At 46.6% G+C, this 27922-nt stretch overlaps 3 protein-coding genes across 19 annotated transcripts in view; 1 reads left to right on the plus strand and 2 right to left on the minus strand.

Annotated features, from left to right (window-relative positions):
• NGEF (neuronal guanine nucleotide exchange factor) overlaps positions 1–2253 on the plus strand; it is a 45269-nt gene extending 43016 nt beyond the window's left edge. For all 5 annotated transcript variants that reach the window (XM_085232665.1, XM_085232666.1, XM_085232668.1 and 2 more), the window contains one exon: positions 54–2253. In XM_085232665.1, the coding sequence (XP_085088791.1) occupies positions 54–226 (173 nt within the window). In that variant the 3' untranslated portion in view covers positions 227–2253. The remainder of the gene's footprint in view (positions 1–53) is intronic.
• Positions 2254–2486: 233 nt separating this feature from the next.
• Positions 2487–11117, minus strand: SNORC (secondary ossification center associated regulator of chondrocyte maturation). 2 transcript variants are annotated; one of them, XM_010716583.4, is made up of 3 exons: positions 8835–11117; positions 3345–3527; positions 2487–2731 (listed from the first exon to the last, which is right to left on the minus strand). In XM_010716583.4, the coding sequence occupies exons 1-3, from the start codon at positions 8902–8904 to the stop codon at positions 2622–2624; spliced, it is 363 nt and encodes a 120-aa protein (XP_010714885.1). In that variant the 5' UTR covers positions 8905–11117; the 3' UTR covers positions 2487–2621. The 2 variants fall into 2 exon arrangements, with proteins under 2 accessions (XP_010714885.1, XP_031411006.1); XM_031555146.2 differs by having other exon boundaries at positions 3345–11117.
• Positions 11118–11254: 137 nt separating this feature from the next.
• Positions 11255–27922, minus strand: part of GIGYF2 (GRB10 interacting GYF protein 2) — a 71905-nt gene continuing 55237 nt past the window's right edge. For 7 of the 12 annotated variants that reach the window (XM_085232477.1, XM_085232484.1, XM_085232485.1 and 4 more), the window contains 12 exons: positions 27679–27779; positions 26761–26922; positions 24888–24989; positions 21174–21332; positions 20248–20484; positions 19551–19673; positions 18964–19167; positions 18631–18836; positions 18194–18348; positions 16383–16546; positions 15916–16063; positions 11255–13000 (listed from right to left, as the gene is read on the minus strand). In XM_085232477.1, coding sequence (XP_085088603.1) covers positions 12933–13000; positions 15916–16063; positions 16383–16546; positions 18194–18348; positions 18631–18836; positions 18964–19167; positions 19551–19673; positions 20248–20484; positions 21174–21332; positions 24888–24989; positions 26761–26922; positions 27679–27779 — 1829 coding nt within the window. In that variant the 3' untranslated portion in view covers positions 11255–12932. Of the gene's footprint in view, positions 13001–15915; positions 16064–16382; positions 16547–18193; positions 18349–18626; positions 18837–18963; positions 19168–19550; positions 19674–20247; positions 20485–21173; positions 21333–24887; positions 24990–26760; positions 26923–27678; positions 27780–27922 lie in introns of those variants that run through there. The other 5 variants (XM_085232487.1, XM_085232486.1, XM_085232483.1 and 2 more) reach the window with 4 other exon arrangements.

The following is a 27922-nucleotide window of genomic DNA, read 5'->3' on the forward strand; positions in this document are numbered from 1 at the left end:
CGGGAGCGACGGTCTGTCCTTCCCCACTGACCTCTGTCTCTGTCTCTGCTTAGGCTGGATATTTGGGGAGCGGCTTCACGACCAGGAGAGGGGCTGGTTCCCCAGTTCTATCGGGGAGGAGATCCTGAACCCCAAAATCCGAGCCCAGAACTTGAAGGAATGTTTCCGGGTGCACAAGTCAGATGACAGCCAGCGGAGGAAACTGGGCAGCAGGAACCGCCAATGACTGCTGGCATCCCCGAGATTGGGGAGCGCCCCTGGGAGAGGGGCAGAGGACAGAGGCTGCCAGCTGGGGGGATACGGTGGCGGTGCTGGGGGCCGTGGCACGGGACCTGGTGTGCCACACCAAGCATGTCCACCCTTGAACGCATGGACCTCAGTTCCCAGGCGGCCTGCCGTGCTTTCTGCAGTGCTGAGCCCTCCTTGGAAAGCAGTGCTTCGAGCTGGCTGAAATCACCCCTTTCCAAAGAGCATGAGCCCAAACTGGCACCACACGAAGGCCCTGGGTGCCGGCCAGCTAACCAGTAAGGGAACCTGGGGCAGCAAATGGAGCTCAGCAATTAGCATCATCCACTCATGCCTCATTACTACCGTTTGAGTTAGGGGCTCTCTTAAAGCTGCACCTCATAGGGATGGGAATTCCAGTGGAGGAACCATCTCACGTCCCTTCACACAGCCCACTGCACCAGACCCGGGAGAAGCCCCCAGGACTCCATTTCCCCAGTGAAATTGATGAAGGCATCTCTTGGGTAGACCCTCGACCTGCTCCCCAGTGCTCTGATGTGCTCTGAACACAGCCCTGCTCCACCAGCAGCCCCACCGCAGAGGTCCCAACCTCCATTCCTGCTCACCTGAAGGCCTCAAAGCACATCTGGGCCCTGCCCCATGTCTCATCCCCTCCCTCAGCTGTGCAGAAGCGTGGCACCATGGCGTTCCCAGGCTGATCCGGTGCTTTTGGGAAGACAGGCTGCACATGGTCTCTGCTGCCCACCCTGGCATGCTGCAGGGCTCCAGGAATGCCAGCAGGCAAGCACCACGCAGTGAATGACAGCACCCCAGGAGCTGCTGTGCTGCACGGTAGAAGGCTCAGCAACACGCCTGCATGCTTGTAACCCACACCTCCAGCTGTGTGCAGCCTCCCTGTACAGTTCATGTATATACGCAGTCTTCTGTCGCAAGCAGAGCCAGACCATCACTTGCTCCAGTTGTGGCACTGAGCATCGCATGAAGCCCAGGGCACAGCGCTCCAAACAGCCCCACATGTGACCACAGCAGAGAGCACCGGGCACACAGCATGGGCTGTGCTGGTCCTGAGATGCAGCCACCACCCGTTATGGAATCAGGGTTATTGGGCATTTCTGTAACGCAGCAAGGAGTCTTCCAGGCACTGCCGTGTGCTGCAGTGCTGTGCAGGCTGTATTCCAGAAGGGGACACAGATCAGTGTGGGCTCCTGGTTATGTGAGAGGTGTGCAGTGAGCCCAGGATGCAGCTGGGGGAAGCTGCAGCAACAGAAGGAGCACGGAAGGGGGTCTGCCCTTGGGCCAGCTCCATGCCACGCTCATAGGGCCCCGGGGAGGGCTGGGACAGATCTACAGCCTCCAGCTTGATGCAGTGGGCTCACTGATGGGGATGCCCCAAGTCAGGCCCCCAGAAGAGCACACCACAGGTACTGTCTGAGCACAGACCTCCAGGTCCAGGTACAGACCTGGCAGCAGTTGAAAAATCTCCCATGCGAACCCCAGAGGGGCTCCAGCCTCAGGCAGCCCTCTGAGTTACCCACTGAACTGAGCACATCTCAGCCCATCCAGTTTAGCAGAGCCACAGCCAGCACAGCCCTGTGCTGAAGCCCAGGGGCTGTTTAACAGTACAGAAGTGCTCCCTCACCCACCAGAAGCTGCTGTTCACCAGTGGAGGGGCCCAGATTCCCCACTATCAGGATACCAGCACCTGGCTGTGTTACCTGTGGGAAGGAGAGGGGCCCAGGGCTGTCCACGCGCTGTCCCCTCACACCCTGGACTCGCTCCAGCTCTGTTGTGACTTCTTATGACTTCGAACCTTAAGCACAGGCTGTGCCATTTCCAGGCACCAAGTGGCATCCAGTGTTATTTCCTCAGACCCGGCCACGCACGCCTTTTCACGGGTGTGCAGCTGCAGCCCCCACAGCCTCTGCCAGGCTGCTGCAGGGCACTGAGGAGAACTTCTCGTCGTCTCGTTTTCTGTGTGATGAAATACAGCTGAGTGAGCCAGCGCCACAGCAGTGTGCCGGCATCTCCTTCCTCCCTGTCAGCGCCGCAGGTCCCCGCTGCAGTGCAGCCACTGAGGGAATGGAACCACAGGCAGGGGTGGAAGAAGGGAGGGATGAGAACATGGGTCGGGTGACGCATGGGGAGAGTTGGGGTGATTTACAACACCTGAGCAACCCTTTCCCACCAAATCATGCTGTGCAAAGCGATCCCCAGCACCATTACCTCTGCAGCCCACCCAGCTGTGGGCTGATCCCGCTGCCGTGGAGCTGCCAGGGCTCAGTGCTCCCAGCAGAGCTGCACACGAGGAGCAACGCGAGTGCAGCAGATGGGGAGCAGACAGAGGGCTGTTGTGGTACAGAAATCTTTTATTGAGTTCAGGAGGCAGAGAACTTCCTCAGCGTGATGACAACCAAGGCCACGAGCACAGATGTACCCAGGAGGGAGGCGATGACGATGGCACCAATAGCTCCGGGCCCCAGAGAGCCTGCAGGGACAGAAATCACAGTGGGGTGAGGCTGGGGGGGCCCTGAGGGAAAGGGCAATGGAGTTCACCCCTTTTCCCCCGTGCATCCTGGCCCCCAGGACACCCTCCTGTCATCGTCCCCCCCAAGGTGTCCCTGTACCCGTGTCCCCTACAGCTGAAGTGTGGCCCCATGCCTGGGCTCCTGCCTGGCCCCCAGTCCCATGCCAGCTACCAGGGATGTGGACAGCCAGCACAAATGGGATGCTCAGCACTCTGCTTTCCTGTTACAGCCACCCCCAGAGCATGCTTGTTGCACAGCAGCAGGCTGCTGTATTTGAGGTGCTGGTGGAGTTGCTCACACTCTATTTTCAAGAGCAGAGTTTCAGGCACACTCCTGCCTGGACTCAGGCGTTTGCAGCAGTGCCGAGGGCAGACACGGGGCAGGAGGAGGTCATGGCAGTTGCTCTGGGGCTGGTGGGCACTGCACAGCAAGACCTGTCCGCAGGGAGACGGCCCTGAGCCTCCCAACAGCAGGATGGAGGAGGGTGCAGGCCACCTCCAGCGCCCTGCCAGGAGGTGACAGCCCAGAAAGAGCAAAGGCAGAGCGAGGATTTCCCGAACGGCAGCCCCGTACCGTCCCCAGCATCGAGCCGGTGCAGGTGGGTGGTGTCCTCGGGCTCCAGCTCGGAGGTGTACGGGGCGAAGGCGGTGGCATCGGAGAGCCGTGCGGTGGTGGTGGCATCGAAGGGGCCGGATCCGGAGGGCAGCTCGGCCGGCTCGTTCCACAGCGTGGGCAGCGGGCCCCGTGGGTGCTCTGCTGGGAGGGGAGCAGCCGCGGTCAGTGCTGCGTGCGGGTGGCTCGGGTCGCTGCGCTCACACGGCACGGCATGCAGAGGAGCGCGGCACACAGACCCCGCTGGGAGCCCCAGCTCCCTCTGCACCCCCACACCGCGCCGGGAGATGAAAGCAGCACCGCGCTCTGATGCTGCCATTCGCATCCTGTTATTCCTTCCCCCCGTGGGGTTGGGGAACGCGCCACAGCCCTCCCTGTTTGCGTGTGGCTGAGCGCAGCGCTGCCATCAATGCCCGGCTTGTTGAGGTGGGCCCTGGCGGCGGCAGGAGACATTCCACTGCTCCCTGTGAAACCGCTGGGAATGTCACACCGCCACGGGAGAGACGGGAAAAAATGAGCAGCGTCCAAAGCCGGGACCCACCTGAACCGACACGGCGGTTCTCCGTGCCGGGAAGAAAGGACAGAAGAGTCAGAGCCAACAGCATGGGATGAGGCACTGAGCTGCCGTGTGCCGGTACGGGGTCACCTGGCAGCAGCACAGCGAGCCCTGCGAGGCTGCCCGGAGCCCGTGTGGGGCTGTCTCTGCAGGAGGGCTGAGCACTGGAGGATCAGCTCCAGCCGCTGCTCTGCGCTCCGCAGCAGCATCTCACATCCCAGCAAGCACCAAGGAGCAGCTCTGGCCTTCCTCAGAGCTGCCTGCAGAACCAGAGTGCCGCTCTGGGGTAGATTAGGAAAGACCCTTCTGCACCCAAGGACACGACAGGACTTTCACTGAGCTCCCAGCTTAGCTCTGGCCCCAGCAGAAGCCCGGCAGCCCTAGGCTGAGCTCTGCAATTCCCACAGTGACCCCCCCAGGGCAGCATTGTGGAGCAGCAGCAACGCTGCATCCTCACACGCTCAGCCCATCTATGACCCCACATCAGAGGCAGCATCCTGGGTTCCCCGCAAGAGTTCTGTGCCCCACAGTGTCTCCCTAGAAACACACATACCCTCAGCAGGGCCCCTCCCAACCCATCCTGCAGGGCTGGAGATGTGCATCCTTTCCACAGAGTACCACAGAGATCCCAGAGATCTCTTCTGTAGCCCCTATAGGGACACACTGCTCCTGGAGAAATCACAGCAGCTCGCAGAGCAGGGCACAGGACTTCTTTCTGACAGCCAAGTAAGTAGGAAACAGTCTAATTTTTATTTTTTTTTTAAATGATCTTGGTGATTTTTAAGACCTGGATAGAGGTCAATGGCAAAGTAGCATTTGCTGCTCCTGTTCACAGAAGAACTCTGTAGAAATAAAGAGCTACTGAGAAAAACACTCAAACACATTGTTCATCACGAGGGTAGGTGTGGAACACCTGAGTTATGTACCAGCCTCAGGGTCAGAGCCAGCTGTAAGGAAGCCCACCCACAGCACCTGTAGGGCTGCTTTGCCCCAGGGCAGCTCAGCAGGTGGGCACACAGAGGTTATGGGTGGGTGCCCCTGCGCTGCCTGCTGCCCTGTGGGATCTCACCCAGCAGTAACTGCCTCAACACCACAGTACCGACATTCCACAGAACACCCAAACACACTTGGAAGCACTTCAGGGAAAGACATGGAACAATCTGAATTACTGGGGTTTTACGGAACGCAAAGAAAGACTAGGAGTAACCCAGTGTTGGCCAGCAGGCCAGATGGCACCTCTTCTTTCTCCCCTACTGCACTGCATACCCATCCTCTCTGCAATAGTTGTTATGGCTGAGGCCAGAAAAACAAAGACATTGGTTACTACACTACAAAGAAATAACAGAAGGGGTTTGCTGATCAATGCAGACACCCACTGAGATAACAGCTACACGGACTGCGGGGGGATCCAGAGGGCACCAAAGGTGACACAAAGCAGCTGCGTCCCATCCTTGGTGAGGAAGTAGGTGAGCTGCCTGCACAGCTGTGAGGTTCCTGCACCCCAGGTGCTAGATAGCTGAAAGGTAAGACTGCAAAAACCTCCACAAGGAGGAACAAATCTGAAGGACCCTCAGGGTTGGACCACGTGGCAGATGGAGCCATCCAACACCAGTGAGCACCACTTCCCACGCAGGCTGACTTCAGGACCTCGTTACCCCCAAGGTCTGTCAACAGATGACAGTAAGATGTTCCCCCCCCCTAGGGTGATGCCTGCAGGGACAGAAACACAGGTGCTTCAGGACAGGTGCTCATGTTCCTGACAAGAGGCCGTGCACCTGCTGTAACCTGAGTGTCGCACAGCCGTCCATCACTCACAGCCACTTACAGGTTGACTTGATGCCAAATTCCACAGCTCACATCCTTTCAGAACCCCAGGGCTTTTCTTCTTGGCTGCAGATGTTTGCATCTTTTTACACTGGTTACAAGGAGGCGACCTGCTGCTTTCTGGTGTAACTCTCCACCTCCAGCCCAGTAACCTCAGCCAGGAGATGGTAAGTGTCAGTAATTTGCAAGGAGCGTCAGTGCTGAGCCAGTTGTCTACAAAGAGCTGCATCCAGCCTGGACAGACCTGCTGGAATGACTGCAGCTTTAAGAAGTTTACAAACTATTTACTTCTCACATCCTAGTGCTCAAACTTCAAGAGCTTCCTAATAACCCTCTCACTGTATTACCCTTGAGAACAGAATCAGAAAAGAGTCCTTGGATGAGGCCTTCTCCCATTCTTTTCCCCTTTAGCATAACGAAGGTCATCTTCTGCCCTGCCTCTTTCCTCCCCAAACCACCCACTACAATGTAATGTATTTCTATGCGAGCTCAAAACAAAAATCCAGGAGCCCACATCAGCATTCGGATACAAAAAACACAGGACTCAAAGCAAGGCCTTGCAGAGCCCTCCTGCTGCTCTGCCCTTTCACACAGGGCTCTGAACCTGCAGAACCACGAAGGCTGGAAGGACCACTCAGCTCGCTCAGTCCAACCACTGACTCACGACCCTCAGTGCCACATCCACCCCTTCCTTGAACCCATCCAGGAATGGTGACTGCCCTGCTCCTAGGGCAGCTGTGCCGGTGCCTCACTGTTCTTTTGGAGAGGAAATTTGTCCTAATATCCAACCTGACCTTGCCCTGGCAGAGCTGAATACCATCCTCCTCTCACCCTGCCACTGTTACCCAGGAGTAGAGGCCAACCCCCCACCCCATCCTTCATGCAACTGTAGAGAAATCAGCTTTAGTAAGAGCAGAAAGTTGCTCTTTGCAGTCTTGCTGTGCTGTAGGGTTAAGTGCAACCTACGTTTGAAGGAAGAGGAAAAGGAAAGGATTTGGAGGTGCAGAAGCCCCACTCTTCCAGTTGCAGTAGATGATGCGTGCTGGGGGGCTCTGCTGCTTTCCCACGTTGGACAGATGCAGCCCCGGAAAGAGCTCAGCAGCTCAAAGGCATCCCAACTTTCTGCAGCATTCAGGGAAGTGCACAGCCCAGCAGTGCCCACACAAAGCTCTGCTGCCCAGATATGGAAACCATGTCCACGAGGAGGGGAAGGCCGTGCTGAGCATGGCTGTGCCGACACGGAGGGCAGGGGCTGGCCGGCCCAGGTAGCCGCAGCAGGCAGGGGGCCAGAGCAGGGCTGAAAGAAGGCCTTGATGGAGCACAAAGGGCAGCCTGTGGTGTGCAGCGCTGGAAGCGCGAGCTGCGGTTCTGATGAATGTGAAAGGAACTTGTTTACAGAAAGGCTGGGCTGCGTGTGTGTGTGTGTGTGTGTGTGTGGTGTGTGTGTGTGTGTGCGTGCGCACCCAGAGTGCAGAGGGCTGCCTGCATGCTCTTCCCTTCTTGGTCAGCACAAGGCAGGAAATTTCCTTTTCTAACACGGTGAGACGCAGAAAAATTCCACTGTGCACTAAAAGCCCCGTGCAGAGGACAGGGATGTTTGTCACAGCAGAGAACTGTTCTGCTCCGGGGCAGCTGACAGCCTTGGCTTGTTCCCCAGGGCCCAGTTCAGAGGTAGCACAGAACAAATGTAAGGAGGCCTCGCACATTTGAAAGGCAGAGTTAGCACTGAGCCTCTGCTGTGCTCCAGCATCCGAGCACACATCCACCAGTGCAAAGCTCCCGGCTCCACAGGGAGAGCCGACACGGAGAAGTTAAGATAAAGGTGAAGAATTTCCAGCTCACAGTTCCACTGAAAAGCAGCTGATGTCTGCAGAGCAAAAGCAAGCAGTTAAGACAAAAACCTCACCTGGTCTGTGGGAGGAGCGCTGCCACTGCTCCTGGGAGCACAAGCACAGAACTGAAACTTGGTGCTTAAATGATTAATGCTGCAGTGTAGGAAAACCAGAGCCCGGTGTTTGAGAAGGAACATACCTACTTTTTAGGGCTTACTTAGTAGCTACTCTCAAAGTTTCCCAGCAAGAAGTCATCTTAGAGCAGTGGGATGTGGGGAACACCAGTGGCAGTGCTGCCGCTCCGTCCCTGCAGACACTCCAGCCAGTGCAGTGCCCAGCTCCCCTCCCTGTAGGACAACCCCTCCAAAAAGAGACCTGCACAGCTACCAGCCAGGCCCTCCTGCTGGGTACGATGTAAGAACAGGCTGTGAAGGAGCTGCAGCCTTCCTCCAGCTCTTGGAAGTCAGAAGAACAATTCAGGAAAGCGAGCGCTGTGCTCTGCTGTCACATCGGCCTGAGCCACTCATTAGATCCTGCCTGCATTTCAGAGGCTTTGAGGGGAGCAGATGTGGCCAAAGTTGACAACCTCTTCAACGAAGAGCCCAACAGAACAGGGCTCACACCAACCCTGCTCCCCTCACAGCCTGTTTGCTGTTTCAGGCCGTTCATTATAGCCACCTCTGGGTGGAAACTCAAACCACGCACACAGCTCAGCTTTAGACTGAGCTCAGTGTTGTCACAGATGCTTTCATTGCTGTACTTGCAGCACTGGTGAAGTGCTGTGCTGCAGGGAGAGCACAGAAGGCACCAGAGATCCACACAGTCTTGAGCTGGAGGAAAATGTGTCTCTCCATGATTCGGAATGCTTTCCTACCACCATCAGCAGGCAAACAAGCAGTCCCACCAGCTGCAGAGCACAGCCACGTCCTGCAGCACACCTGGCTCCTGGGCTGCAGTCGCCAGCACTCACACAAGCACTGCTGCTATTCAGCCTAACAGAAATGACAGGATTTATTCGGGTTTCCCCAACAGAAACGGGGGCTCAGGATGGAGAATACGTTCTTACTCAGCACTACCCACCGACTCCAAAATCAACTTCCATCACTCAACCATATTTCAATAAATACGTACGGCAGTTCTTAGGGAGGGAAAGGAGGACGGAGCGACAGGAGGAGAGCAGAGGCAATTAGTGAGGATCTCCTCTTCTTTTGGAGCTCAAATGCAAACGCAGACCCTTACCTGCCAGCGCAGCGGGCAGCAGGAAGCACAGTGTCAGCAGGAGCGGGCGCAGGGCTCTGTGGCAGGGCATGGCTTCCCTCTGGAAAAGTGCTGGCAGGAATTCTTAAACTCCTCCAAGTAGGAAACAAGTCAGAAATTTCGCTGGTATAATAAAAAGCTGGGTCTGGTCAGGTCAAAAATTCCTTCACAACAGCAAGTGGACAGAGAGCACGCAGCCCAGCAGACTCCCTCTCTCCCTGCCTCCTCCAGCACACCTCCTCCCAAGGCAGCTCCACCCTCCAGGCCCTGTTCCTCCGAGCCCATAGGCAGCGAGGCCATTTGCAGGGCCCCCGGCGCCGGCACACCGGGCAGCTATCGGCAAACCCATCCCTGAGCCAGGGGATGCGCTCAGGATGCCTACCCACAGGCAGCGTGGGACAACACAAGCTGCATTGGGGCAGATACCCAAAACTGAGTGCACCACGAGGGCTGGGCTCTGCTGTGTGCAGGGCAGGGGCGGTCTGCCCAGGTGGGCACAGCAAAAGAACAGAGGCCTCCATCTTTTTAACCAAATACTTGAAGACAGAGCCAGAGCAGCTCCACGGCATCCTTGTTTTGTGGGTGGACTAGGAGCCACAACTGCTCCTTCATGATATCTTCCAGTGGATGTGCTATGCCATACCATAGCAGCATCCTCCTCCCAGCTGAGCTGAACAGACACTGCCTCCTCCCACAGCACTCTGCCCTCGGTCCCTCGTTCTGCCTCCAAATGGGCTCACAAAAGCTTCCCAGCAGAGGAAACTGATGTTTGTTTTCAGTCACAACGTGCACTGATAGAGACTTGGGAAGAACAAAGTGAACAAAGGGAGGACGCTCTGGTTTGCCAGCAGAGGAATTCCGTGAGTATTTTAAAAAATTACAACAAGATGGTATGAGGATGAAATACTTCACTTCTGTTCATCCCCAAGATCAGTTCTTTTTATCCTGAAAATATAATGGTTTTATCATATGTTACAGATTCAGAGCTTTCTGGCAAGGGATCCCTCTGCATTTTGGCTGACAAGAAGCCAGACCCAGCTCTGCTGCCCTTTAAAATGGCCTGGTGCCATTCTTGGTAACAGTGCTTTGCTGCGAGGGGACACAGGAAAACCAGAGGACTGCACACTTCCCCTGCAGCAAAGTGAGAAGTGTGGGATTGTAACACTGGTGACACATGCTCAAAAGAAATCTCAGATCTCTCGCATCAAACTCAACATCTTTCAGCCCCAGCACAGCCCCGTTAGCCATCCAGGTTCATGTCCTGTCTGAAAAATAGTCTCAAGTGCATAAATACATCAGCTGCAGACGTAACGTTGCAGCTCCTGCTTTTCCCAACTCTACTGAAACAGGCCCTTTTTGACCCAGAGGGAGACAAAGCAGGTAAGGTGACCTGAGCACATGATCTGAACACATCATCTTACCTTCATGCAAAAAATAGAAGTCAGCATATTAAATACTTGAGAACAAGATCTCTTCCCTCCTGGTCCATTACCCACAGGCTCTCTGAAGCCCTACAAACTCCTCAGGGCATGACAAGTCAGTGCACCTTTTCCCTGCTTGCACTGCTGCATTCAGCCATCGCTGAATTGGTCATGACTCCAACTGAGCTGGAAATTAACAGGCTTTTGCTTATTGTAGTATTCCAAAATCAGCTTGCAGAAATGAGATCATACCATTAAAAACCCAACTACTTCAGAAACAGACAGCTTATACTCTACAGTGAATTAGAATTTTAAAACAAGTTACCAGCCTGGACACATATGGTTCTCTCTAAGACCACAGCTAAACATAACTCAGAACCGTTAAGTTAGTTCTTTCCAACTTGATATTTCTTGTTGTCACGCGAATGGCTGAAGAACATTCGTCATTAGCCTTTACTGGCATTTTCCACTCAAAATCAAGCAGCAGAAAAAAAAAAAGAAAAACTTTAGTCGAGGAAGGGAAGCCTGCAGGGTGTCCGTGTGGTCATTACGTCTAAAGGAGGGCTCTTCTTTTAGAGAAGGGAATTGGAGTGAGGGTGGTTACCAACTGGCAGAAGGAAGGCTCCACAAGCACAGGTTTGCAATAACAGAAAGCCAGCCACAGCTTCACCTCTCCTGCATTAATAAGTGGGCACGCACGCGTTCCTGTAAGCAGTGAGAGGGACAAAAATTAAAGCTTTCTTGTCAATGTTGTCCAATCTCAACTGACTGCTGTTTATTTGAACTCTAAAATTATCAAGTAGGAAAAAACCACCAGTGTTCCTCACCAGGGAAGAAATAAAGCAGCAGTTGTTCCAGATCCTGTGCATTTCCTCATTTCGTGACGAAAGCTGATGAGAGTTGAGTTTTGGTCAGTTTTAGCACCAGGAATTATCTCAAAACTCAGCTTTGACAAAAGCAAGCAGAAAATTTGCTCTCAGATATAATACAACCAGGTTTTATTTAAGTTCTCTCTTTCCCCCCCCTCCCACACTGGCAAAAGTTCAGAGGGAGTTTAAAGTTTTGTAAACATTTTAACTACCCCTCTTCCCCCTTTTATGAATTTACAAAGCAAAGGAGACAGGGAGACCAGATTTGCGACAGTTCCAAGTCTCTCCATGCTATTGGATCCAAAAACTATATACAAGTCTGCAGCAGTCTCTGTATAGTTACTGTACACGTTTGGGGGCTGGGGGAAGAGAGAGGAGGAGGAGGAGAAGGTGACCCCAAAAAATGAATAAATCAAACAAAACAAAATTCAAAGCCAAACTGCTCTTGAGCAACTCAAACTGTTTTCTTTAGGCAGTGATGACCAACAGACCTTCATACACCTCCACCAAACCTGTAGCGTAGCTCCCTTTGCAGGTTATACCCCTCTGGGAATGGGAGATGGGACCAGGGGGCTGAAACTAAGTGCATTTGGCAGTTTTAGATTTGTTGTGTGGTGTGTGCACGTGGGTGTGTGGAGAAAGGAAGGCGGTGGCAATCTTCTGGTGAGAGAGGAAAGCTGTGATTCCATACTTAAACATCATGGATCCGAGTGGAGGAGCGCGATGCAGTCTGACATGTAGAAGATAAGCAGGGCTGTCACTGCACTTAGCTTCGCCCTCCAGTCTCTTTCCATTACAAAAGGGCATCTCCGCTTGTTAACCAAAGCGCAGCTGGAAATGACAACTAGCTAAGACTGTGGGAGTACAGATGTAAAAGCCAGTGTTCACTCACACCAAAGACTAGAGATCCACATGGTAAAGATCCTACTGTCTCTTAAACGAGACAAATTTGCAGGAGAAGAGCTCAAAATAAACTGGTCCTAACCCTCAGAAGGTACCATTTAAGGGAGAAATTCAACCCGAAAGAAGAGATATCACCCCTCTTCCTCCCCACGAGAGCACAAGTCCCCACTTGTCCAAAGAAGGCTGGATATGCTGACAGGAAACTCCGACAGCTTCAACATCACCACCTAACGAAGACAGACTCGAGCGTTCCCTCCAAAAATAATGTGCTGAGAAGGGCTGGCAGGGGGGTGTGCAACTTCAAACCAACCCAAGCTAAACTGTGCCCGCCACCGCCCTTCTCCTGCTGTTTGCCAGTTCTAAGGTTAGCTTATGAATGCAACTCCTGGCTGGGAGAGCACCTCTTGCCCTGAAGGAGCGCAGAAGTCAGTATCTGTGTGGCATTTTGTTTTTGACCAACATCTGTTAACCACAAACTCTCTTCACAACTGCAAGTGTTGGATGTGGTAAGAGTAACCAGGAGAGAGAAGCAACGGCTTTTGCAGAATCCCAATTGATTTTTTTCCAGGTATGTCAGTAGAAGAAATCACAGCACAGTGAAAGCTTGCTGCCCAAATGAGCTTTGTTGTGAACAAATCCAATCTCCCACCCTCCCAGGACTCTGAACAAAGTTCACTTGACTCCCGAGCAGATTCTCAAGACACCAGGAACAACGCCTGTGCAGTCCTGGGCAGAAAGGGTTTGTTGGAGCCAGAAGCAGCAGCCTGAGATGACAGATTCTGTGATTCACTGCGAGGCGAAGAAGAACGCATGGTGGAGAATACTGTGTCCAAAATGGAGAATCCAGGGTTAACAGATGCAGCAAAAGCCAGTTGATTTGCACATGCTCAGTAGTCTTCCAAAGTCTCTATTTCTCCCATGTTGAGCCGCTCTGATGAGGCATTCACTGAAAACCCTGTAAGCCAAAAAGGAGTCGTGTTAAATCTGGCTGTGGTATGTTTTATATGATGCAATGCATCTGTTACATGCAGCAGTTGAATAATACACACCAAGTAAAAACCCAAAGGAAAATTACATATGGACTGATATAGTTACCCGAATTGCTGTTTTTTTTTCCTTTAGTAAGTCAAAGACTAAATAGCACTTAGCTAAGTATCACAACCAGCAGAATCACAGTCCCAGCTTTCATTGAGGAGGTACCTGAAGAGCTAGTGCCAGATGTAAGCACAGTGGAGATGTGCCTTGGCAGCCCTTAGAAGGCAGCGTGTTTGGGTCAAGTGGTACTTGAAAGTGCCTATCACACCACTTACAGTCAAGAGGTAGAAACAGATGCTCTGTGAACTCAGAATGGAGGTGTTGTTCATGCTCAGCACTTCAGGGGCAGTGAATGATTCCACTCCTTGCTTTTGAAGCACAGATGCACGTGGAAATTCCGTGCATTTCCATGGCTTTGTTGATTTTGTTATTTAAAGTCCCTTGCTCAGACGGACAACATGAATGTGTACAGAAGTACACAGGGCAACAGAGAGGGCTCAAAATACATCTGAACTTCTACCCAAACTCTTAACAGTGCTAATGACGTTTTGACTTCTTCCCTGTTCTTGTCATCATTTTCTACAAGGAAGAATTCTAATGTTTCACATGATGCAACTTTTCCACTGAGATCCCGTTGTTATTTTTGCACCAATTTCATAGGAAGTGTAAGAAAGAAGAAGAATCTTTTCTGTGTAAAGGTTGCTTAACACAAACCTGGCATTTCACTGCCTTGAGTCTGCTACGTAACTTCTTCCATGCTACAAAACAAACTGCTTTTCACAGCCATCACCTTCACCTGCTGAGTATGTCTGAGTAAATTGTTCTGGCTCCCTCTCGTGGCAGTATGTCACCTACAAACTTTTGGAATCATTTTTATCATATTTAAGAAGCTGCACACAGTAGTTCTCTCAGCCAAACGTCATAATTGCACTTAGTGATTTCTTTCCAGCATCAGAAGAGCAGACATTTTGTTTGTTGCTGGTTTTTTTTTTTTTTTTTTTTTTTAATTGATGACCCACTCTGAACTCACTGGATTAGCATCTGCTAGTGACTTAAGAAAGGGTTCTGAGGAGATCAATGCGCTTCAAAGCAGGATTTACTAATTTATAATTGAAAAGCACTGATTTAGTTGAGGACAAAGAGGAAGGAAAAAACAAAATGGTTCTGTCTGCTTTAGAAGAGTGTCTTGCATGTGGCAATTACTAAGCTGCTTTAGACAAGTATGAGCTATGCAGCACCAGCGCACCAATTACATGTCCAGTGCAGTGCCCTAGTTTCCATTTCATCACAGGCAGCACAGATGTGAGCACAATATATTCCACAAGCATACCTCAGCTAAGCTTTGCATGCCACAAGGCTTGATGACGCCCTTCTTTCTTAAGGGACACTTAACAGAAACCCTTCCATCAGTGGGGGCTGGATTTGATCATTTCCAGAGGTCACTTTCCAAGCCCTATAGTTCTGTGACTGTGTGAACAGTGTAGTGGAATATAACAACTCTTCTCACATAAAAAGATGGACAATAAACAAAATAAGGCCACTAACTGATGTCAGCATGTCCACTGCCTCGAATTCAGAACTTGTAATCACATTCTATCTTTCTTTCTCCCCCTTCATACCTTAACCATCTTTTCTGACTAAGATGGTTAGCCTGTGTAGAAAGGTAGGAAAGAATGAAGGCAGCCAAGCCTCAAGAAGCTAACTGATCATCACCAAGAAATAAAACATGCTTTATTTTTAAAAGAATCTTTTGTGTAAGTGTGAAAAATACTTAGCATGAATTGAATAGTATAGGCATAGGACAGCTCCAAAGAGGAAAGGCAGCTTAGCTGACATCTCTAAACTACTTAAGGTTTCCAAATAACCATGGTATTGAAGAGGCCTTTTCACATGGAAGATGGGAATAATGTTCTCTTGACTACCTCTGTTTAAAAAAAAAAAAAAAAATCAGATCACTGCAGACAGATCACAGCTTCTTATGAGCAGCACAAGAGACTCAGAAATGTAACCTGTCATCTTACCACTCACCTCTCCTAGCACTTAGTCATAAGAAAACGTTCAATTATTTGCACCATGCCACTATGATTGCCAGTTATCTAGCATGTATTTGTTATGGTACATGTAACAGGAATTTCAGATCTATCTGGAATATATTTGCTCTACTGCATCTTTAGAAGACCAGGGTATCTGAAGTAATAGCCACACGTCCATGATAGCCAGCTTCTTGTCTCAGAAAACAAGCACTTGCAGTACATGAAAACCTGGTCTTTAGAGTCTCCAAAGTTATTTTTCATCTCTCATAAATTAAGTGTTAATGACTATACTAATGTTTAAAACAACGAATAAGTACAATTTGATTCAACCTATCCTCCCTCCCCTTTTTTTAAAGGCAACATTTAAGTTCACTCTGAATTTATTCCTAGTACATACAGTGCTGCAGACAGAGGACAGTGGAAGTCTTGTTCTTTACATCAAGTTTCTTTACAAACAAGTTCTCTGCAAGATTCCTGTTCCTAATCTGCTGTCTGTATTTGGGCAAAGAAAGAATGGACAAGAGACTCCTCTTAGCAAGTAGTGCAATCACTGATTTACATCACTATCTTGTGCTCTGCGTACCATACTCTTTTGAGACTACTCTGCCCCAGCAGCAGAGATATTCAGTAAGTTTTCCATGAAACTGATGCATTATTTAAAGAACTCCAAAACTGAAACAAATCCTAAGGACGTCAATAGCTACCAATTCCTGTTAGAATTCAGTATTTCCATTTAGGTTAACAAGACTTTTACGCTACTCAGGGCTTTTCCCAGAACAAAAGATTAGTTTTAAAAACTGACCTAACAAGCTGGGATCTGCTCGAACCATTTTCTGTTTCTTCTTTTTCTTCCCACTCTGTACAGCTTCAAAATTCGATTGCTGGCTGTTACTCTGATTGGTCTGAAAGACTGAATGTAGCGAGCTGTGGTTCATTCCCCACACCGAATCCTACGAAACAAAGACAGTATTACAAAATGAAATCAAGTTTTCTACATCATCCAGGGTAGTGTGAAGCCACCAATACATCCATCCAATACACCTACCCCATCTTCTTAAAGTGCATCAGCATGCTAAGGGACTATTTGTACAACAGCTGGCCTCAGCTATTTAATCATAAAGGATATTTAATTCTGCAGTACATATGTGAAATCTGCTTTATCCTGTCATTCACGTGACCCGTAAAGTCCTGCTCACACTCATCAATAAGAAAAGCAGACTGAAATACAGAAATCATGCACTCCTAAAGACGATAACAAGCAAGATGTACCTGTTGCTGCTGCCGCTGCTGACTGGCTTTCTGTTTGGCACGGCGCTCAAGAAACTGCTTGGCAAACTCCTTGGCCTCAGGAGTATCTCCAAAATATGCTCTGATGTAATCATGGACCTCATAGGGAGACTCTACTTCCTTCAGGAAAGAAACAAACGTGGGAACTGCAAGAAGAAGGCAGACCATGAGAGAATGTGTGCAGATGTGTGAATATGTGCATGCAAAAACATAGCCCTTGGATTTTTGTTACAAATATTTGCCAATGTAGTAGCCATGTCAAACAGCTTGCCCTTGCAAATTCCACACAATTAAGTTTCACAATACAACTTTTCATTCATTCTACAAGGAAAGCAAGGATTAGAAAGCCAGCTAATGTGATGAGAAGGAAAAAGAACTGACAATCTGAAGGGTATGGGAGCCCACCAGCTTTAGACACTGCCAGCTTAGGAGCTCATTCAAATTCAATGGCAGGCATAAACAGAAAATACTCTCCCTTTCCACAGTGCTGTCATCAATGCATTCTCCTGGCTGAAAAATGCTAAGAGTGCACGCCACAGTGACTGACCAGAGCTGCAAGTAACTGGAGTTTAACAGCTACCTCACCTGCAAGCCTCCTTTATTATGTTCTTTTTGTTTAAAATATTTACACTGAAGTATTGGTTTTGTTTTCTTTTAACATGGAGAAGGGCAAATCACTAGCCTGGAAGATGGGAATTTATGGGAGTTGGACTAGATGGTCCTCTGAGGCCCCTTCCAACTCTAAGGATTCCATGATTCTAAGCTAGCATTGCAACCCACAACACAAAACACCCTCGAAGGCATGGAAGCTCACTGTGGAAACACAGCCCACAGCAGCACTGCATACTTTTGCCACAGTTCTTCCTCCCAGAGAAGTTTCATGCTCTTGGCTTATTCAATTGTGACACATTTTTCACAATCATGAATAACCTGTGCAATAGTGTCCATAGTTAAGCAGAGTCTGCAGCTCATTTACATGTGGCATCTCTTCCCTGATGGCCTGAGCTATCAAGGTCTCACCGAGAATTAGAAATAATTCACCCTTCTGTTGCCAACCCAAATCTATTTGAGCCACTTCAATTTTGGCAGCTCAATCTACTTGTTGGTTGTTCTGTTGCTCCATAACATCTCCTCAGATACCAGATACAACTAATTACTGCATCACAAGTGGAGCCAACATGTTATTTCTAGCACCTCTCCTCCAGCAGAAAGCTGCAGCTGGGAGATGTAATCCTGGCACCTGAGGGCAGCACTGGTTCTCCAGTCAGCAGCACAGTTTTGTAGAATACAGAAACTGGAGAACAAGGATTTGCAAAGGTCAAGACTGAAAACACTAGAATGTCTGCAGTGCTTTGCTGCAAGGAGGGATTGGTTTGATTTCAGAATGGCAGTTATTCTATGCGCCCTGCAGCAGAGTTAGGTCAAAGCCAGACAATTTCACAAATAAAAAGATGCTTTGCACTGGGACATACAATAATTTGGCCTTCACTAAACAGTGAACTGGATGCTCGTTCATCTGTCTGGTAATACATCCAACCACCAAAGTCCTCACCTCAGAGCTCTGGGTGGCAGACTTTACAACTACTGTTTCCAAGTTCTCATTGATGTATGATATTAGTAGAGATGATGCAACAGTTTTTCAGACCACTATTTAAAGTTAATTATACCTTTTTGCTGCCTGCATTACAAACATTATTCTGACTGCAGTCATTACCTTACTCAGAACATCAGCTCAAAGAAACTAGATATTATTTTTCTACAGCGGAGTATCTGCATTCCTCCCCACTTCTTACCATCTAAGTTGTTGGCTGTGTTGAGTGCATGAAGCATCTGTTCACACCATTGCGTGAATCCATCTTGGGCTTTATTAACACCCTGGAACAATTTCAACAGCTTCTCCTCTTCTTCCACCTTCTTGTTCTGTCTACTTGTAATACCTACAGATTTACTGAGATAAAGAAAACACAAAACACTGTATACTACCAGAGTCAGTGGTAGTATATAGCACAGTGCTACACCACTCACTGGTTCACACAATGCAAGCACTATTTAAGAACCAACTCATTTTTCACATAGATTACAAAATAAATTGTGAATGGTTACCTACTAATGACTTCTGTTAAAACAGATTCTGAGTGACAAAGAGAAAGGTAATGTAATGCTACAATTGCTAAGTCATCATCTCAGGAGTGGCAGCCTTCTTGGCAAATGCTCCTTCCCCAGTTCCTACCTGAGGCTGGCATTGCTTTTGTTTTTATTGGTCGAGTTACGAGGTCCCACTTCCTTCACTGCATCATCCCAGAAACCCATGTTTGAGTTTTTGGTATCAGCATTACTCCAGATGCTACTGACTAGGTCAGATGCCCACTGGTTGCTGGGATTAGTGTTTAGGGAGCCCCACACTGAATTCCCAATGCTGGTGTGCAGGTTAGAGTGCTGTTGAAACATAACAAAGAGATCCCAATTATTAGCACCAGACCTGGCAGAGCAGCAATGAACAGAAAAGGAGAACTGTCATGTACTGTTGCCTTCTACAAATGGATTAGATAAAGAGGGAACATACCGTAGTATTTCTGACTCTGTTTGGCTGCTGGTGCTGCTGTTGCTGCTGTTTCTGCATTTGCCTTGCCTCTTCCTGCTGTATCTCCAGCAGGGACTTGGTAGTGCCTGTTGGTTTGGTTACATTACCCCAGCCTGATAATTTTTGCTGCTGTTGCTGCTGCTGTTGCTGGAGAGCTTTCATTAGTTCACGCTGCTGACGCCTTTGCTGTTGCAAACAGTAACAAAAAAATGCTTGTGCATGCTTTCAAGAGATCGTTACTATTCTCAATTCTAGCTGAGAAAATTTTTAAATGGAATTCAGTTTAAACTGGAGAATTCTGACGTTGTAATGTTTTTGAGCTGTTACAGTTCTTAACAAGGATGCACTACGTAACTGGTGAAATACCAGTTGTTTATTAGCCCCAAACAGCATTATTCCACCTAATAAATGAGTGCAATCTGCTAAGCATTCAGGGTCCTGGAGGAATACCTTCTTCTAGCACTTATCCTTTATTACCTTCCCAAGATTACTTCTAATAACAGTTAAGCAGTCACACAGAGTCCACTTTTCCAGTAGAAAAGTTACACTCCATTAGTGTCAGTGCTTACCTCTTCTCGAAGCTGCCGTTCTCGTTCTTCTTCTAGCTTTTGGATTTCTGCCAGTGACAGTGTGGTTTGGGATTGACAAGCTCCTGAATTTGACTGCTGACCCCATGTTGAAGATGAAGGGAGCTGGGTCAAAAGAAAACATCACTAGAAATTGTGAAACCTTCTTACAGAACACTGCTGAAGTAGAATTGTGGAGAAAAAAAAACAAGCTCACAGCACAGGGAAGAGAAAGGTTACTTTTAAATTTCAACAAAACGTTTCAAAGTATAAAAGAATACAATAACATTCAAATACAAACTGTTTCTTCAAACTGCCCTCTTATGAACTGCAGAACCAAAGAGACAGAGCATCAAGAATAGGGTAACATATCACTGTCAGAAAGACAGCAAAGACTTCTGAAACCAGAACCTCAAACTTTACACTGGCCCTTCCATCGCACTGGAGCAGAACGGATGTCTGTACTGACCAGCAAATCCCTCTTCAATGAGCTCCTTTTGACTGAACATTTTTCATTTTGCAGCTTAACTTTCTCTTGCATCTCCCAACATTCACCAAATCATCTATTCACCCTCTGCTCTCTCTAGGAAGTCCGGTCCTCTCTTGTTCTGTTCAAGTCAGCCTTGACAACTCTGAATCCTGCTCTGGTTCCACACCACACACTCGGCTAAGGAAAAGTTAAACCACAGAAAAATGTTACCTTCATTTGGGCAAGTTGCTGTTGCTGCTGCTGCTGCTGCAGTCGTCGTAAAGCTTCCTGCTGTTGCTGCCTCTGTCTCATTATTTCTTTTTGGCGCTGGAGTTCCAGCTCCTTGCGCTTTCGCTCCTCTTCTTCGAGCCGTTGTCTGGCTGCCTCTTCTTCCATCCGTAGCCGACTTTCCTCAAGTCGCCGCTGAGCCTCCTCTTCCTCACGTGCCCACTTGGCAGCCTCCTCTTCCTTCCCAGGACATAAAGAAAAGTACAGTCTAAGCAGACTTAGCAAAACTAAGTTATTTGTACTCCGTGGTACTAAGATCCTGATAGAAGAGAGAGGCCTATTGGTCTTTAATCTGTGATGTTTAGATTGTTCATTTACTTCTATATTTCTCAGGCAAGAAAGCCCAATATGTAAGCTATATATTTCAAAGCACAAGTTTCCCCTTCGCTCCACCAAGAGACTTGGAAAAGAATGGCGTATCTCTAGTTTAGACCAGAGAATTTCACACCATGTTCCTTTTAGAAGTTATGCACCTCTCAGTCTGAGCTTCTTTTATCTGCTTGTACTATTTAGTCAGACTAATGGAATGAACTGTGAGAAGAAAAAAGGGAAAAAAGGCTTTTTTAACATGAAAGAAAAAAAAAGTTGACAAAGTGACATTTACTGCTGAACAACAGAACTAAAACTGAGATGTCTGCTAACCGCTAACTAACAAGATGACTGCATGGAGGGGCAGAAATGGTACAAACATCAAGAAGTGCCTTGAAAAAGGATTTTGAAGTAAGCATCAAATCTTAATTGGTCCTAAAAGTTATCATGAAACCATCCATGTCTTAAGATTACTTTGACTTAGGGCCTGTGACAGTGTCAATCAGCAGGCAGGAAGTGCAAGTTCCCCAGTATGAGGAATCCCCGTTGCTGGTTTTCACCTGTTTACGAATTAATTCTTCTCGCTGCCGTCTTTCTTCCTCTTCTCTTCTCCTCTCTTCCAACCTCCTAAGTGCTTCCTCCTGTTGTTGTCTTTCCTCTTCCTCCCGCTGCCGTCTTAGTGCAATTTCCTGCTCTCGTTGTCGCCTCAAGGCTTCTTCCTGGAGATGGGAAGGAATGTCAATCTGTAATTGCCACGTCACTGACCAAGCACATCACAACAGACTACAACACGGTCTGGCCAAATGAATGGTCTCAAGAAAACTTCCTTAACTCGAAGCTAAGCACTGGCAAAACGAAAGAGTGAACTCAAACTAACAAGTTCTGATGCATCTCATCAATGAATGAATTTAGTGAGTGAAGAAATAGGGAATCAAGCATTATCTTTGGTTTTAAAAACAATGGCACTGAAAATGAAAACTATAAAAGGAGGGTACAACTCCTCTTTCCTATTGATACCAACTACACTTAAACATACATTTTAATGTGGAAGCATCTCAACAATCTCTTTTTTTGGGGGGTCAGCTGTAAGTGGAAACTTTCCCTACTTAGAGGAATTTCTGAACACGGACTAAAATGCACAGAGCTCAAAGCTCAAACCACATGTCCAGACACTAGGAATAAAAAGGAGAAGCCCAGTGCAGTTAAGGACACTGCAACCTCTGCAAGTGCCAGATCTGTGGAACTCAATGAAAGGGCCTATTCGTACACTATTTAAATGCCAGTGGCAATGAAAGATCTCCTGAAGGATTTGATTTTGAGCCATCCATAAGTTACTTAACTTCCAACAAATGACATTTTGCTTTCCCACTAACAAAATAATTAAAAAAACCCATCAATGCTCCTTCCTAATGCTCTGAAGATTAACATGAACAGAATCTTTCTGTTTCTGCTACGAGGGCTGCTCCCAAAGTAATGGCTTCTACTCTATGATGCTTAAAGGCCCACAAGGTCAGAGGCAGACATGAGTGGGAGAGCAGCAGAGGTTGAACCTCCCTGCCAGCATCCTGCTGCCTGCTGTTCCTGTGTGACAGATGGCAGCAGAGAGGCAGTCTGACAAACAGTGCCTGACAAATGGTGCATACAGAGCAAAGGTGAGTCACTGAATTCCTCTATGTGGGGAAAAAAGTGGCACCCAGTGAGATTCAGCAACTGCTGATGATGGTATACAGACACCAAAGAGTGGATGTGAGCACAATGAGGTGGTGGGTGGAGCATTTCATCAGTGGTGGCCGTGGTCACTTCTGCTGGTGCAGACCTCTACAAGCACAGCATGCAGGCTCCTGTTCATCACTGAAAATGCAGAGCTAATGGTGATGCCTCTGCTGAAAAATAGTGTTTTGTAGTTGAGAATTTGCTCTATCAAATGGACTTACTGTGCTATTCCTATCTGCTGTAATTTCCATGAAAACAAGTAGGATGCATTTCTTTCAGAGAGACCTACATACTTGCTTTCAGAGGAACAGAGCACAACAGGCTTTCTGCTCACTGAACAGGTGAACACCTATCCAATTTTTTCCCCAATCATGTCTTCCTCTTGCATGAAATAACCTTGCTTTTTGCTGCCTTTCTGATCTTTGAAATCCAGCAACAGTACTAAGGACATCCTGCTTTTCATATCTTCTACATACATTTTGGATGAGAACTTTTTTTTTAGTCAATTAGTACTGTGCAAATATTCTGAGGTCTTTTGTATGTAATACACTACTCATAACTCTAAGGGAGACTAATTGTGCATCACAGATACAATTAATTTGAAGTCTGGTAAAATAGGAAGTTAACTCTGAAACTTAAAACCCTCACAATAAATCAGATAGCAAATCTTTATATGCACACAGCATATGTAAATTGCAACATCAACTGACTCAGGTTTCTTCCTGACACTGGCTAACTCCAGGTGTCTACAACATCCATCAGACAAAGCATTTTTCCTATGCCAGGAACCAATTCCAGGTCACTGAAGAGCAACAGGACTAGAAGGAATGGCCTTAAGTTGTGCCAGGGGAGGTTTGGGTTGGATATTAGGAAACATTTCTTCTCCAAACGAGCCTCAGGGAGTGGAATGGGCTGCCCAGGGAGGTGGTGGAGTCACCATCCCTGGAGGTGTTCAAGAAACATTTTACAGGTACTGAAGAACACGGTTTAGCGGGAAGTGTTGGCAGTAGGGGGGTGGTTGGACTGGATCAGCTAGGTGTTTTTTTCCAACCTGGGCAATTCTATGATTCTAAGAACCGCAGGCTGCAAGCCAAGAAATAATATATATTCATGGCCATCACTTAAGCAGCTTAGCGGGAAGTGCTACAAAAGTTCACTGCCCTAACTTTTTTTTTCTACTAGCTGGATACAAAATAGCCTGTGAATCATTTCTTGTCAACCATTAAAAGCTTCAGATCTGACATTCAGAAAAGCTTCAAAGGCGATGTGCAATGTCTAGACCATGTTTGTAACCTGGGCCTGTAACTAACTTAATTGGACACGTGCAGCCAAGTGACAATAACCAAGCGTCCCAGTGCAAGAGCTGGTTTCCTTAACTAAAAAGTCTACCAAGAAGGCTGGAGGTGTGCCAGCATTCTGTGTGACTGGAGACCACATGCCAGGAGCTCAAACTCAGGATGCTGAGCTGCTGGCCATGCTGGTGGGATACGCAGCAGCAGTCGTTGCCATAACATGCAGTACTTTAGAGAGGTGAGCAGTCACCACATCCTCCTGCATAACAGCAGGTCACTGACATCTCTGCTTTTCTTTTTGGAAATGAGATTAAAAGAAACATCAAGAAAGCTGCAGGGATCTTTTCCTAAGGCAAGGTGGAAGAGACAATGGTGAATGACAGGAATCAACAAAAAAAGACTTCTCTCCCCTAGAGATCTAAAGATGAATAGTGTATCAAAATGAAACAAAAGCCACAAGATCATGAAAAGCTGGGAATATCGTGACTAATAAACTTTTTTTTTTTAACATAGTCATTACAGCTATAAGGAAAGACTCTCTTAATACTTACTTCTGCATCTTTTTACTCGTTCAGTGCTTTTGTTTGAGCACATGACAAAAATCATTTAAAGCTCTCCAACTTTCTGCTACTGACTTGGATGAGAGAGCACGCTCGTTCCTTTTGCTCTTAGTGCTCCCATATTCATGGCTTCTGACTCCAAGAGGATCCCAACATTCTCTACTATTAACCACCTTTTCTCATAGTTGTTTTCAAGGACACGTCTGGCTTTATAAACTACATCAGATCTTGTAAATTATCTGCAACATCTCTCATTATCCTTAAGTAGCAACACTGAGCTCAGGAGGTTCTGGATTCTTAGATAAATTGTTCTTGAATTTTTGCAGTTGGCAACACCTGCAGTTCTGCTTTCCTATGTTAGTAGGAATTATAAATCTTAGTTTTGTGGTTTTTATCTTTGAGACAATGCTTTGAAGAAGAACATGAAAGATAATTCAGACAAACTATCAAACCTTAAATTTTGTTCCTGAAAGCAATCAATCATTACTAAGTAGAAAATATGAAATCAGAAGCAAAAAAATACAGGAGCTACACAAGCTGAGAAATACTGTTTGTAATTTTACAGAGCAAGTAATTGATGAAATCTAAAGAACAATATCGGATTCAACATTTGCTATGACATTTCAGCCTACAGAATTGAATTTCTAGTGTTTTTGTTTTGTTTTGTTTTCTTTTTTTAGAATTCACCATCAACAGTATATTTACTAACCTTATATACTAGTCTTTTATGCAGTATTACATCAAAAGCCTTCCTGATGTCCAGGCAGATTAAGTCTACTGCTTCACCCCTCTCAGCTCTCACTGCCATCTCCTCAAAAGAAGTTAATCAAATTTGTTAAGCATCATCTCCTCTGTATAATCCATGCTAATAAATCAGTTCATCCCTGACTCTACAATGCCTTCCAGTACAGAAGTCAGATTCAAATATTACACCAGGTTTTTCTTTTCTTTAAATAAACAATAATATTTTCCTCTTTCCAGAGAAATGCTTCAACTTTGTTACCTCAATACATTCTTGCTCGATGTCAGCATTATTGCATTTATTCCACTGCTAATGAGCTAAGTAACTTCTTGTTACTGCTTTTCAGACCCATTCTGCTTCCTCCTTGTAAATAATTATTTCCCACTGACATCTCAGAAAGGGAAAGTCAGATTGATTACAGCACAAATCCAGAGTACCCAGAGGAACTTTGGAATTTAATGGACATTTCCAGAAAGTTATGCATAACAGCAGAACTTAGTCTGAAAAGAACACATCCCAGGTCTATGCAGAGCCACAGCAGATGAAACACATTGAAATATCAGGTGATCAACTGAAAACCAGTTATTATTGAAACTGATCTACAGTAACTTAGCTCAGTTAAATTCTGGAGTATATTATTGCTTGAATTTTCCAGTCAAGTCTGAAAGGGTATTTTCCACTGTATACCATCATGACTTGCTGTATTAAAGGTATTAAAGTGAGGAACCATTTATTCATGGACTTGGTTCTTAATGGTATCATGAAAGCTAACTAGGTATCACGCTGCATTGTATTAAATTACAATTCAATGATAAAATCCAAATGCTACATGAATTAAGGTCTACAACTAAGCTGCAAATAAAACTGAAGATTCCTGAACCTTCCTTGAAAACACAATCCTTAAATCAGTAAGTGGAAAATGCTCTTTTACAACTACCTAAGCAAATACAAAATACTATGGAGAAAAAGGTATTTATTACTTTCTGCTATGTTGCACGTGCTACTTTACAGGGTGTGTATTAACCAACTTCTTGGTGAATAAGCTCAGGAAGGTGCTTGCCATAATCCTTTGAATGCACTGAAAACTAACCTCCACTGTCCTTGCCTCCTACTGCTCTTCAAAAACATTTCACCTATTTTTTATGTGGAGCTCAGAAGTGACTGGCAGAAACTTTAAGCTACTAATCTCTCTAAATAGCATATTCTTAAGAATTAAGAACATGCTATAGATCCTACATAGTTACATACTCTTAAACCATATCATTCCTTTCAGTAAATCTGCTTGTCCAACACTTAAAGGAAGTAATACTGATACCAATACATACCCCAAATAATTTCTTCAGCAAAATGCTTTACTAAATTAGAGGGGAAAAAAAAATCAGATAACTTTTGTTTTTATTCCTGTATCCCCCTCTACATTTCATTCATTTGAAACACCTGCTCAGTCAAAGGTTTACTCCAGAACATATCCGTATCAAAACACAAGATAGCAGAAATGGTCAATAAACATTAAACACACAATAACTGGGCAACTAACTTAAGTCTAATACTGCTGCTGAGAAACTGGGAGGCAATGTTCCATATGGAATAAAGCCACTCAGCTAGCAAAAAGGAGCTTATCTTGAAAGTGAGCCATCAGAGCCCATTTCCCAAATTATAATTTAGGCTCTCAAATTTTAAAAAAAATCAAGAACCAAAGATAACTTCATATAATCACATAAAAAAATATTCTAAGTGTCTTCATATACACCTATCAAAGATTAGTTAGATCCCACAGGATTTTTAAAGTGAGTTTTATCAAGTATTAAAATTAGAGATGAACTACATTGAGGAAACTCACTTGCTTCCTGCGGGCCAGTTCTTCTTCTTCCCGTCGTTTCCTCTCATCTTCCTGCTGCCTCCTAAGTAGTTCTTCTTGTTGCCTCCGAAGCTCCTCCTGCCTTTTCCTCTCTTCTTCCTCTCGTTTGGCCCTCATTTCCACTTCTCTCCTCTCTTGCTCTAGCTACAATTCACATAAGACTACACTCAGATGCAGGTAGCATATTCCTACACCAATTCCTAGGGCTTATCTGTTGAGATTACAGTAACAACACAGCAGATGAAGCCTCTGACAGATGCTCTTCCTTAAATGCAAGGTTACCTGAACTGGCTACTTAGTGAGGTCAAATTCCTACAAAACTCTCTAGTACAATTTCTAACAGTTTTGGTTCTGTATCAAACATTAGTTCTTTCACCATTAGCTCCTTAAAATTACTCCTGGCTTCAGAAGCTACTAGAGACTTGCTTTGCAGTCATCATAAAATAATCTACTTCTGGAAAATAACAGAATTGTTCAGATTGAAACTTAGTCCTATTCACCCATACAAATTAACTATTCCCCAAACCAATTCTGGTTAAAATATGGCAGGATTAAAAGACTGAAGTGTTCTTTCCTGTGATTTGTCATGATTGCTCATGCTGAACCCATTTTAAAACAAAAACAGCCAGCAAAGAAGTGTTTGGGTTTTTTGTTTGTTTGTTTTATGACAACTGTAAAAATTCAACCACTACTTTAGAGGTCAGTAGTACCTCTGCAGTAGTCACTTACAAACAGTAGTCCACAAGGATTTCATCACAGGTTTCTATAATGCATTTGATCATTGTGGGATTTTCAGTGAAAATCTCAAAAATTGAACACAGCAGCATGAAGTTTAAAGAACTAGAAGTCTTCCACACACTCAAGAAACACAACTTGTTAAAATACAAAGTAGTTTCTGACCTTTGCAGCTTTGGCCTTCTCAAGCTGCTGAAGTTGTTCTAGAGCTGGTCCCTGAGCTGCAGTATCGATGGGGAGATCCCAGACACTGCTTCCTTCCCAGACTGGACAGTAAAAAAAAACCACAAACAAGCAAAAAATAAGCACATCAATAAAGAACAAATGGAACACAAAAATCCTCTGCATGCCATTATATTTTATGAATTAAAACCTTAATACATGAGCTTTAGTCACTAGAGGGCTACAC

The sequence above is a fragment of the Meleagris gallopavo genome, chromosome 11 (assembly GCF_905368555.1).
Source record: "Meleagris gallopavo chromosome 11, MGAL_WU_HG_1.1, whole genome shotgun sequence".
In the NCBI taxonomy this organism is placed as follows: Eukaryota; Metazoa; Chordata; class Aves; order Galliformes; family Phasianidae; genus Meleagris; species Meleagris gallopavo.

Excerpts from the sequence above, each read along its gene's own strand:
- SNORC (XM_031555146.2), bottom strand. The coding sequence starts at position 3,708 with ATGCGAATGGCAGCATCAGAGCGCGGTGCTGCTTTCATCTCCCGGCGC. Across the intron at positions 2,732-3,344 it reads CCGGCTCGATGCTGGGGACG|GCTCTCTGGGGCCCGGAGCT; the intron begins GTACGGGGCTGC and ends CTGTCCCTGCAG.